Here is a 13,125-nt window from a genome sequence, read left to right as displayed (position 1 = left end):
CTTCATCCAGCTTGTCGTAACAATAAAAATGAAATAACATTCATTTGTAGGAAGAGAACCGTCCATATCGTGATATACACACCGCGCACAGGTAGAAAAATAGAAAGTTCCTCCGTATAAAGAAAGAACAATTCTTTAAAGGAGGAGATGATTTTATATGAAACCACGCCATCTAGACGTATAATCGATATCGCCAATTCGTGTAGATTTTCCCCATTATAAGACCAGCGTGAATGATTATAGAAAGACACAGCAGCTCGAACGCTTCCGATACTTAAATGTAACAATTGCGAATACCTGCTAAAAATACATAATTACAAATTTAAAAAAAAATGTGTTAAAATTGTGTTGAATTTAAGTATGTCTGGAAAATCTCTTCACATAGCGCCGTACCATAGTTACGGTATTTCTTCTTCAGCGATCGGCGGAGTGAATTCCAACGGATCTGAAAATATGACCAATGTTACGGAAATTGAATCTTTGTTCACAGTTGACTTCACCTCCCCTCTTCCACCAACATTTCAGGACAGTTTAGTCAAAACAGTAGTACTTGTCGTTCTCTTTACAATTTCATTAATAGGAAATACAGCGACTTTGATTCAAATGTATCGTGTTCGCAAACGGCGTTCCACGATAAACACCCTTATCGTGAATCTGGCAATTTCGGACCTCATTGTTACTTTCTTTTGTATGGCAGCGGAAGCTATATGGGCACTTACTGTCCAATGGGTGGCAGGCGTAGCCATGTGCAAGATGCTGCGCTTTATTCAAGGGACGGGACTTTTAGTGTCCACATACATAACCGTTGTGATTAGTCTAGATAGATGCTGTGTTATTACTGATCCAATTAGCCGGAACAAAGCTCCACAGAGGGTTAAAATAATGATCATCATGTCGTGGTTCCTCAGTGCCTTATTTAGCGTACCCCAGGTAAGTCACGGAAAGCAAGAGTGGATATAATATTTTTTTCCGAGGGTGGGGAACCAAACCCAGTCAAATTTCTTTATTAAAAGCAAAAAAAAAAAAAAAAAAGAAAGAAAGAAATAAAAACTATATATCATAAGGAGTGATGGAGTTTCCAATTATATGATATGAATTAAACCGACTCTGACTCTGCGAAATTGTATTTTTGTACATTCACAAACACATGTCTTTTTCAACAACTTGCAATTTAGATGATTTTTAAAAATGTGTTTTCAATGATCATTATACACTGTACATACAAATTTTATCAATTTTAAAATTGTTCAAATCTTTAAGGTTATGACTGCAAAAATAGATATGTTCATATTGACTGGTGATTCACATTTTTATTTTTTACAAATTTCTGTCCGAGATAAATACCAGTTTTAACCCTTAAATATCTTTGAACGCATATATGCCTATTGCACAGATTACTTACATTCTAGGCATCAATGTTAATTTGTTCTCATGTTTAGCACGTATACGTACGTGATTTGTCATAAAGTCATAGGAAGTATCAACAGTACTGTTACTAGTGATGTACTGATTAATCGATTATCTAATCGACATGATCCCCGACTATAGATGATCGATTGCAATTTTGATAATCGATTAATCAAAATATTTGTTAAAAGCAAATTATTCTATGATTTCTTGATTCATTCTTCTATATTTACATTTGCTGTGTTTTTCTACTAAGCCAACTGTGAAATTGATTTGAAAGTCATTTTTGTGTATACTCACGCGTAGAAATATACACGGTGAAACTCGGGCTAAAGTGACGTCACAATGAGGCTACAGAGACGTAAATAAAAATGTAACGATATAGGGCAGCAAGAAATTCAAATATTGAGTATATTATTGGTGCTTTTAAACTTGTAAAATGTAAGTATAAGGAATGTTTTTAAGTTTAGTATGAGTTATTTGTGTGTAAATCAGACAGACTTGCACGTAGGCATATTTTTCATGAAGCGCTAGCGCGCTTCGTGAATTATGCCTACGTGACAAGTCTGTGTGATTTACACACCAATAACTCACACAAAACTTAAAAAACATTCCTTAATTGAATGTAACTCAATCCTAAGTAAAAATTTAATAAATGAATCCAATAATACAAAATATATCAAAATTGCATTTTAGAAATCATTCCAGACTTTTTTAAAATCAATTTATTCTTCATTTAAAAATAACAAATTTAATGCTTGAAATCTATCGATTTCTAATCGATTAAAGTGCATCCGATTTTTTAGATAAATTGAAAAAAATCCGATTGCTCTTCACCGGTATCAACTTTTTCACCCAAGGAACCATAAGTGAGGGGGGGGGGGAGTGGGGGCTACAGACACACTCAGCGTAAAATGCTACTCTAGACCCCGACCTTCAGTAATCCACGCCATATTAATATTTTTGTTCTTTAAATATCAGAAATATACCTTTCTTAGGCACAATTTATAATTAACTATAAACTATATTATAAATATTATTACACGACCATCATATGATTTAATGTTATCTAGAAATTACATCCACTGCAAAGGTATCGGAATAGTGCGTTTTTGAATGTTTTTGCTTCTTTTTTTCGTATTTTAAAGAGAAACATTGATGTTGAATAAGATTGGAACACATACACAATTAAAATAAATATATTGTCGTTGTGGGTTTACTTTTGGTTATATGAAAAGATTACTAACTAATTCATGGGCCTCTGGGAAATGTTGAAATTCCGAAAAACAGTATCGTGTTCATCTATATGCACCCTGACCCACGACATCATGGTACACGAACTAATATATTTTTCCTCCAACCACAAAAATTGTCCCTACGAAAATAATTGTTTTTACAGTAAATAAAGCATTTTTATCAATCTTGTCTATGAGATGAATAGCGGGATTTGTTTGATATCCAATGTATGTGCAATCCGTACAATTTTCAGCATTCTTTTTAATACCCTTTTCATCCCTCACTGCTTAAAGGCCTAAGTGCCGAATACAGGTCTAATTTGCAGTCCTTCATTGGCAAGTGGTGACGTTTCAATATGAGTGAAAATTTCTCGAAGGGGCGTTAAACAAAAATAAACATAAATCCCTTTTCAATTCTTTTAAAATATAAGCAAAATAATTTTCTTTTAACTTTTCATTTCTCTGTCGTAAACAAAATATTATTCAGTACAACTAAGAAACAATACATGCAATATGTAGCCTTGTAATTGTCAAGAACATTTGTCCAGTTAATCGTACACAGCAACCTTTCTAAGAAAAGCCAATACATCTTGATAAATGCTTTTACCTACATTATATATACATGTACGCGAAAAAGATAATTCGATGTCTGTATACTTGTGCAACATATGGAGAGCTCAATAAAATCTTTTCTTTTATTCTGAGATCATTGTCAAACATTTTGATGACAGTTATGTTTTAAAACACAATAGACAACTCCTGATTCTTCTCCGTCTTGTAATCGGGAATTTCAGTGCAAACATTTATGTCGAGATCCCATGCGGAAACACGGTTAGCAGCTGGTAATTGATCTAATACTTGAGAGGAAAATGTTAATAACAGCTGGGTCGATTTTAGAGATCACAGTATTAACATTGCCTCACTAAATCAACCCGAGTTTTAGGAAATTCTATCACCGTTTTGCACTTACTTATTAAGCGTCATTGCATTGCCTTATTAAATCAATCGAGTTTCGGGAAATTTTATCACCTTTCTGTACTAACTTTAATATGTGATGCAACCAAAATAATTTGCGAAATCATCTATTATAATTATTGTCTCCTTGAATGTGGATAGATGAGAATATCCTGCATATATCAATATTTCAATAATATTTTAAAACGTTAATATCTAGTTGCAAATTTCCCCCCATTATTTTCATCCATTTAGACTTCGTTACGATTTCACTCTCACTCTCTGTAATCATTTTGTTGAAACACTTCTTGCAAAGGCAGACATTTTCTGTTTAGACTGCTACTATATTGTCATCAGCATATAAAAAAGTTATAAGATATACATTGTATGTTACATTTCCAAATGTATAATTTATTTTGATATATCGTGACTATTTCTGTAAATCACATTAATATTACACGCATTATAGACTGGATAACCCCCCCCCCCCCCAAAAAAAAAATAAAACACGTGACAAGAGGAAGCAATAATAAAATTGCCCATTATTAAAGTAGATCAATTAATTAAAAGTATTGAATTTTTGTCTAAAGCAGTAATTAACCGTAAAAAGGAAACATGTCCTTACGCTCTTGTAAGAAATGTTGTTGACAGTTATATAATCCCAGAATGAAATCAATAGAAATATAAATGAAATTATGTTTCAAAGAGAAGAATAAATGTCCGACGCTAACTGATTTTTCAAATTTCTTCTTTTTTCTGCATTTTTCATACATTTTACAACACATAAACGTCGAATACGATTTTCAGAAAAAAGAAAAATGTTCATTTATTTGCTGGCAAAGAAGCGGTACTTCCTTCAAAAAAATTATTTGGAATATTGACAGACTGAAAGACAGTCAGACAACCTGCCATAACCAATATACCTCCTCTTTGTAGAACAGGACAAAAAGAACACGAAAGACAGACGTGATATATTGAGGGTCGTTTTCTTTGGAAAATTAAATTCGACAAGAAACATATCTTTCAGAACATTACCATTTTAAAATTAACTGATCAGAACAAACTTGATACATAAGATTCTAAAACGATGGAGGATTAGTTTTTTAATACTATATTCTAAATGACTTCCACGTCCCCTCTATTCAAGCTTTCATCTAAATTAACGTGAAGACTTCAACTTTTCAATCGTCAACTTCTCTTACTTACGTAGCAGTTTACCCTTTATTACCTGCATATGAGGCAGTTGATTCGATACGTTAGAGCATGCTCTACGTATAAACAATTTCTTAAAGGAGGCAAGCTATTGACAAACAAGTTGATGAAACAAGGATATCAACAGTCTCGTTTGAAGTAACATTTTTGTAAGTTTTACGGTCGATACCATAACCTTGTCAGCACATACAACCTATCATTGAGTCAAATGCTGATTGACTTATTTAATTCTAATTGTAAGGCCATTATTTATACATTGAACTGCCTACGGATTTTTCCATTTTTCCCCCGATCATGACAAGGAGCACACGGCGGGTGTGACCGTTCGGCAGGGGATGCCCACTCCTCCATGGCACCTGATCCCACCTCTAAATTTTGAGGTCCGTGTTTGCTCTGCTCCAAATTTGTATCGTTTCATTGAACTTCCGAGATTGAATACTGTTCGTTATCTTCATATTTCATCCTACTCTCACTTGCAAAGAAAAGAAAACCAAGAAACTTCACATTCTTATAAAATTTTGATGACATATAAATCGTTAACCAGATACACGCATTGTCAAGCCATTCCAAGGCTCTTCGGATTACTCAATATTGTTAACACTTTGATCGGCTTATCGAAAATTCTGTCATTTTGTTAGGATCTTTTAAATTTCTTCTCTCTGTTGGGTATTCAAGGACTTTCACTTAAAGCCGGTGACGTCTCTAAATGAGTGAAAATTCTCGAAAAGGACGTTAAACAACTTACAAGCAATCAAAATAAATACTCGATCATATATATCACTAAATAAATTGCAGAATAGATGATGTCTAGACGATGCTTGAAAGTTAATCCAACAACTCAAATAATGACAAATGTACTAACAATAATTAACAATTTAATACCCATATCATATTCCATCTAATGCTTATCGTTGACTTAACCACATTCAGTACCCTTAATGTCTGCTAGTATATAATGTCTTATAGTAATAGGGTAATGTGCTTTAAACTCCATTAGATTTAATCAAGGAACTTATACCTATCGATCCATTAGCAAAAATCGATCAAACTGTAGCAAGGGGATAATCTGGCAAAATTCTTTAGTAATTACATTTCATGCAAGTACATTATCTTATTGCCTCATTCAGTCATTCTACAATAAAAGGACCATGTATTAATTAAGATTTAAAAAAATACTTGCTTCAAATAGTCAATTAAACAACATAATTCTGAACAAGACATACTATTGCACTTGATTGATCGATTTTATGATATTTTACGTCCCATTCAAGAATTTCTCACTAATAAAGAGAGTGAAAAAAGTATCCACAAATTTTGTATCGTTTACATTATACAACAATTTTGATTTACCAGTGGTTATAAAGCAGTGTTGCAGTAGTTAATACTTAAACATGACTCATTATTATTGAAATAAAGGTGAGTTTGATCTATTTCTTTTTCTGATGCTGAGTATAGAACGGTAAAACATGAGTTTTGAAGTCTGGTCACGAATCTGGTATTAAGTTAAAATTTCTTGGGAAAAATCGTTTCGAAAGTTAATCGTTACAGAAGTTAATTTTCAGTAATAAAAGTTGAAATTCTCGGCAATATATATAATTAACATTTATTTCTTTTTAAGTTTTTTTTTTCAAAAGTATAAGTATTTTGCTCGCTTACTTACCTTAAACACAAAACAAGAGGCCCATGGGCCACATCGCTCACCTGAGCACATTGGCTAGACACAAATCAGTTCAGTATTGAAAAGATTACCCGGGGGGGGGGGGGGGGGGGAGGAATTTTAAACTACCTATTGATGCTTCCATGTCAATATAACAAATGGCTTTGTTGTACTTGAGAAGATTTTAAAATTTTTTCCCCATATATTCCTTTGTAAAAATTTGATCCCCCATTGTGCCTCCTCCCTATCCCAGAGGTCATCATTTGAACAAGCTTGAATCTACACTACCCGAGGATTCTTCCACATCAATATGACTAAACATAACTTTTCTGTTATTTTTTCTATCTTTTCTTATATAAAACTTTCGATCCCCATTGGGCCCCACCCTACCCTGGGGGTTATCATTTGAACAAAAATTGAATTTACACTACCAGAGGATTCTTCCAGATCAAAATGACTAAACATGATTTTCATTTCATGAGAAGAAGATATTTTCCAATATGTTCCTATGTAAAATTTTTGATCCCCCATTGTGGCCCATCCCTATCCCCCGGGGTCATCATTTTAACAAACTTGAATCTACACTACCTGAGGATGCTTCCATATCAAAATGACTAATCATGGCTTTGCAGTTCTTCATCAGAAGATACCTTCCTGTATATATTTCTATTTCAAACATTGATTCTCCATTGTGGCCCCACCCTACCTCAGGGGGTCATGATTTAAACAAACTCTAATCTACACTACCTGAGGATATTTCCAGATAAATATGAGCAAGCAGGGCTTTTCTGTTCCTGAGTAGAAGATTTTTCCTATATATTTCTATGTACAAATTTGATCCTCCATTGTGGCCCCGCCCTACCCCCGGGGGTCATGATTTGAACAAACTTGACTCTACACTACATGAGGATGCTTCCATATAAATATGACTCATCATGGCTTTGCTGTTCTTGATAAGAAGATTTTTAAAGGTAAATTTTCCTATTCCATGTAAAACTTTGATTGCCCATTGTGGCCCCGCCCTATCCCCGGGGGTCATGATTTGGACAAATTGAATCTACACTACCTGAAGATGCTTCCATATAAATATGACCAATTAGGGCCTTGCTGTTCTTGAGAAGAAGATTTTTAAAGGGTTTTCCTATATATTTCTATGTAAAACTTTGATCCTCCATTGTGGCCCCGCCCTACCCCCGGGGGTCATGCTTTGGACAAATTTGAATCTACACTACCTGAGGATGCTTCCACATGAGTTTCATCTTCCCTGGCTTTGTGGTTCTTGAGAAGAAGATTTTTAAAAGATGCTAGTAATTTTTCACTTATTCTTTATTATCTCCCCTTGAAAGAGGGCGTGGCCCTTCATTTGAACAAACTTGAATCCCCTTCACCCAAGGATACTTTGTGGCAAGTTTGGTTTAAATTGGCCCAGTGGTTCTTGAGAAGAAGTTGAAAATGTGAAAAGTTTACAGACGGACGGACAGACAGACGGACTACAGACAAAATGTGATCAGAAAAGCTCACTTGAGCCTTCGGCTCAGGTGAGCTAAAAACATTCCTGAATTTAAATTTCCAAGAGAGACAACTGTTTTTATTTGTTTTCATTTTGTTCTGTCGAAAAAGTAAGTCTTATTTATTAAACTCGAAACTAGAATCGATCATATTAGGTGCCATGGTGACTTTCAGGTACATGTAAGTTCCAGTTCATTGACAGATCTGTGTATAGTTTGAATGCAATTCAACTTGAAGTCATCATAACACAGTATTTACCAAAGTATGCACTTTTTCGAAACAAAAAATACTCAACATCACTAGCTGTTCAAGATGATGTGATATTTTATTAAAAACTCCTGTAGATGACACAGAAAACAATGTGATATTCTGATTTAAAAAGCAACGCTTCATTATGTTTTCTAATGTGAATTAGATAGGTATGAAAGTAAATACTTTTTTTCATACATACCTCATATTTTTAATCTCTGTTCACCATATCTAATTTCCTTCTTATCATTTTTAGACGTAATATTAATTTCTGAAAAAATAAGCAACGCTTCATATTTCAAACTATTTTCCACATTTGAATGTAATGCTATTGTTGTTGATGAAAATCAATGTTGGGTGGTGAAATTTGGAGCAGAGGGATCTTTCACCTTAAGCTGATGGTTGGGCGACCAAATTTTTCTCGTATCGTCGGCTAAAAAACAGCTACATGTAGGATTGGTCGACACTTGTGTTGGGCGACGCAGAGTAGTCACATTAATTCCTAGCAAAACCGATGCCTTTAAAAGTTAAAATATTTATTAATCGTCAAACCGTCGTCCGATCATCGTTCGCTGAGCCGCCGTTTGATTTTCACCGTCAGCCGACATTTACGAAAACCCAATTCCGAAATGTCGACCGACCTATGACCGACTTCATAAACCGTCTGCCGATGAGCGAAGGTTGTTCGACGGACTAATCAACGACTGCTTCAAATGAAGGAATCGTCCACTAACGCAGAAAAAAATATAACTTGGCCCGACGGACACAAAACTGGTCGGCCGACGAAAAAAGAGGTCAAAATCGGTCAAGACAACGCCCGATGAACTGCCGACTGTCGCCCGTAGATTCCTATTTTTGCCTCTAAAACCGTCGGTTGTTTTTGGAAATGACTGAGGTTTTAGGATATATTGTCCCAATTTATCTCATGCTCTGATATAGTTACTATATTTTTTTCCTGTAAAATATGCAAATGTATGGTCTGGTAGATGACAAAACGTTGTCATATATATTTTGATGTTCTTCACATTTGGACAGTAAAAATAAACGAATTGCAAATTTTCATTGTTATCGAGGAATCTGAACGGACTTCTTGTTTTTTTTTAATCGTGCATTAGCCTTGTTTGCAAAATCTTTTACCAACCAACCGATCCTCGATCTTACGTTCACCTTTTAAAGATGTCAATTGATGGATTGATTTTCCAAAAAACAAAGGCTATATATAATGTAAATTATTGTGCGTCTTTTTAATTTCTTCTTACTGATTTTACTAAAAGCTTAATGAAGAAGTTTGTGTCCGTCACTCCATTATGGAATATTATGTCATTCTGCAATTACTACCGCAATAGTTCTTTCAGACCGCAGAAAAGCAACTGGAAAAAATTGAGGAAGTGTTTGAATAAGGTGAACGCAAGGACTTTAAGGGAGAGATCAGTCTAAATTCCTCACAGATATAAGCATAGCGACATGTCAGAGGAAAAATGGCATAAAAGAAACCTTGAATAACGGTCGAATTACAGGTTTAATTGTACGTTGGGCTTACAGCAATGCCACTTAGCCGTTTGAGGTTTCTTTTATCTGAATTCAGACAAGAGAACAATGTATTTATCATCGCATTCAGCACACATCAAAAGATGATAAATGAAACGCCAACATACTGTACAATTTTTCCTCATGTATTGATTCCAAACAATAATCACGGGAATAGTACTAGTTTTTCTACATATTTGATGATGTGATTGGGGTTCTACAGTATAAGAGTATTTTTCTATTTTAATAAAGTTGGGAAATCGCATAACTTCACAGCATTATCAGATCATATGGGGTAAGAAATAGGGTTTTCAATATGCACATACTTCAAGAAAATCTTATTCTAAGAAATTTTCGTCAATTTAATTGTAGTGATAAGCCACAAAGATACACTATTTACACCATTTTCTTCACCTTATATATTTGATGCTCGCGATATTAAAGATAAGTTGTATTTTTTATGCTCTAGATTGTACCAATCTAATTTTGCGGGTTACCAGAATTGCACCAAGTCTTGAAATTGGATAGATAAGAATCTCACGTATTTGACGTAAAATCAAGAAGGTATCGCAATTAATTATTTAATATTCACATGTGGAAATATATGGTCATTCATGAAATCAATGATTGTGATAAAAGTTTTGGGATCGAAACATGTTTTGGTCCATAGCGGCAGTACTAGTTTTTATGAGAGCTACACTGTTCACATGTACGTCATGGATCCACATAAAGGTTTACCTTTATACAATAAAGAAGGAAACTTCACAAAACAAACAATTCAGACGTCGATGAAGGTTTAACAGCTTGGTATGAAAATAATGATGTGATGCGGTAACATCTGAAATGTTCAAATTGGCAATTACTGAAATAAAATAGAAAGAAATATAGGATCTCCCATGTTTTTTAGTTGGATAAGATTTTTTATCCAACTCGTTGCATGTTTTTATCCCCGAGCCTTGGCGAGGGGATAAAAACACACAACGAGTTGGATAAAAAAAATCATATCCAACCAAAAACCATAGGAGATTATTTTTATCACATGTTTTACACAAAATTATTTCATGTTTTACACAGTTTTATATAAGTAAATCCACAATATTTGACTTGATCAAATTCACGCAAAAACCATTGTGACGTCATAACCGTGGATATGAAAACGATATCCTATGAGCTATATCCACTGTATAAAGCAGTAAACATGTGATAAAAGGCATTATCTGACACATCATCGTTTTTCTGAGATAAAGTTTCTATTTTAAATAAAACTTTATGATAAAGAAACTTTATGAGAAACTAATTGATGGACTGACACGGTAATAACCAATACAGAAAATAGGCTTCAACCAATATGGTTTGATTCCAATGAGAAGCTTTATTATAACAAGAGGCCCATGGGCCATATCGCTCACCTGAACACACTGGCTAGGGAAAAGCACAAATCACTTCAGTATTGAAAAGTTTAAGGGGGGGGGGGCTTGGATTTTGAACTACCTGAGGATGCTTCCATATCAATATAACAAAGGGCTTTGCTGTTCTTGAGCAGAAGATTTTTAAAGATTTTTTCCTATATATTCCCTTGTTAAAAATTTGATCCCCCCTTGTGGATCCTCCCTACCCCCCCCCCCCATCATTTGAACAAACTTGAATCTACATTACCTGAGGATGCTTCCATATCAATATGACTAAACATGGCTTTTCTGTTGTTGAAAAGATTTTTTCCTATATATTCTTATGTAAAAATTTGATCCCACAATTGTGGCCACACCCTACCCCTGGGGGTTATGATTTGAACAAACTTGAATCTACACTACCTGAGGATGCTTCCATATCAATATGACAAAACATGGCTTTGCTGTTCCTGAGAAGATTTTTCAAGTTTTTTTCCCTATATATTCCTATGTAAAACTATGATCCCCCATTATGGCCCCTTCCTACCCCCAGGGGTCATGATTTGAACAAACTTGAATATACACTACCTGAGAATGCTTCCATATCAATATGACTTAACAAGGCTTTGCTGTTCTTGAGAATAAGATTTTTCAAGTTTTTTTTCTGTATATTCCTATGTAAAAATTTGATCGCCCATTGTGGCCCCACCCTATCCCCAGGGGTCATGATTTGATACAAACTTGAATCTGCACTACCTGAAGATGAATCCAAATCAATATGACTAATTGTGACTTTGTTGTTCTTGAGAAAATTTTTCAAGATTTTTTTCTATATATTTCTCTGTAAAACTTTGATCCCCCATTGTGGTCTCACCCTACCCCTGGGGGTCATGATTTGTACACACTTTAATCTACACTACCTGAGGATGATTCCATATCAATATGACTAATTGTAGCTTTGTTGTTCTTGAGAAAAAGATTTTTTAAAGATTTTTTTCTATAAATTCGTATGTAAAACTTTGATCCCCCATTGTGGCCCCACCCTACCCCCGGGGGTCATGATTTGAACAAACTTGAATCTGCACTACCTGAGGATGATTCCATAACAATATGACTAATTGTGGGTTTGTTGTTCTTGAGAAGAAGATTTTTCAAGATTTTTTCTTTAAATTCGTATGTAAAATTTTGATCCCCCATTGTGGCCCCACCCTACCCCCCGAGAGTCATTGTTTGTACAAACTTGAATCTACACTACCTGAGGATGATTCCATATCAATATGACTAATTGTGGCTTTGCTGTTTTTGAGAAAAAAACAATTTCAAGATTTTTCCTACATATTTCTATGTAAAACTTTGATCCCCCATTATGGCCCCACCCTACCCCCAGGGGTCATGATTTGAACAAACTTGAATCTGCACTACCTAAGGATGATTCCATATCAATATGACTTATTGTGGGTTTGTTGTTCTTGAGAAGAAGATTTTTCAAGATTTTTTCCTGTATATTCCTATGTAAAACTTTGATTCGCCATTGTGGCCCCACCCTACCCCCGGGGGTCATGATTTGAACAAACTTGAATCTGCACTATCTGAGGATGATTCCATAACAATATGACTAATTGTGGGTTTGTTGTTCTTGAGAAGAAGATTTTAAAAGATTTTTTCCTATATATTCCTATGTAAAACTTTGATCCCCCATTGTGGCCCAATCCTACCCCTGGAGGTCATGATTTGAACAGATTTGAATCTAAACTACCTGAGGATGATTCCGTATCAATATGACTAATAGTGGCTTCGTTGTTCTTGAGAAGAAGATTTTTAAAGATTTATTTCTATATATTCCTATGTGAAACTTTGATCCCCATTGTGACCCCACCCTACCCCAGGGGGTCATGATTTGAACAAACTTGAATCTACACTATGTAATGAAGGTCTCACATAAGTTTCAACTTTTACAGCCCAGTGGTTCTTGAGAAGAAGATTTTTA

The 13,125-nt window shown here is 34.7% G+C and overlaps 1 protein-coding gene across 3 annotated transcripts in view; it reads left to right on the top strand.

Moving 5' to 3' along the window:
* The first annotated feature begins 334 nt into the window (after positions 1 to 334).
* LOC133171892 (gonadotropin-releasing hormone receptor-like) overlaps positions 335 to 13,125 on the top strand; it is a 57,161-nt gene continuing 44,370 nt past the window's right edge. For all 3 annotated transcript variants that reach the window (XM_061306697.1, XM_061306704.1, XM_061306691.1), the window contains exon 1: positions 335 to 930. In XM_061306697.1, the coding sequence (XP_061162681.1) occupies positions 361 to 930 (570 nt within the window). In that variant the 5' untranslated portion in view covers positions 335 to 360. The remainder of the gene's footprint in view (positions 931 to 13,125) is intronic.

The sequence above is a fragment of the Saccostrea echinata genome, unplaced genomic scaffold, assembly GCF_033153115.1.
Source record: "Saccostrea echinata isolate AGI-Se365-2 ecotype Australia unplaced genomic scaffold, CSIRO_AGI_Sech_v1 ptg000002l, whole genome shotgun sequence".
NCBI classification, from domain to species: domain Eukaryota; kingdom Metazoa; phylum Mollusca; class Bivalvia; order Ostreida; family Ostreidae; genus Saccostrea; species Saccostrea echinata.
Note: the sequence above shows the minus strand (reverse complement) of the source record. Positions and strands in the feature narration are given on the sequence as shown.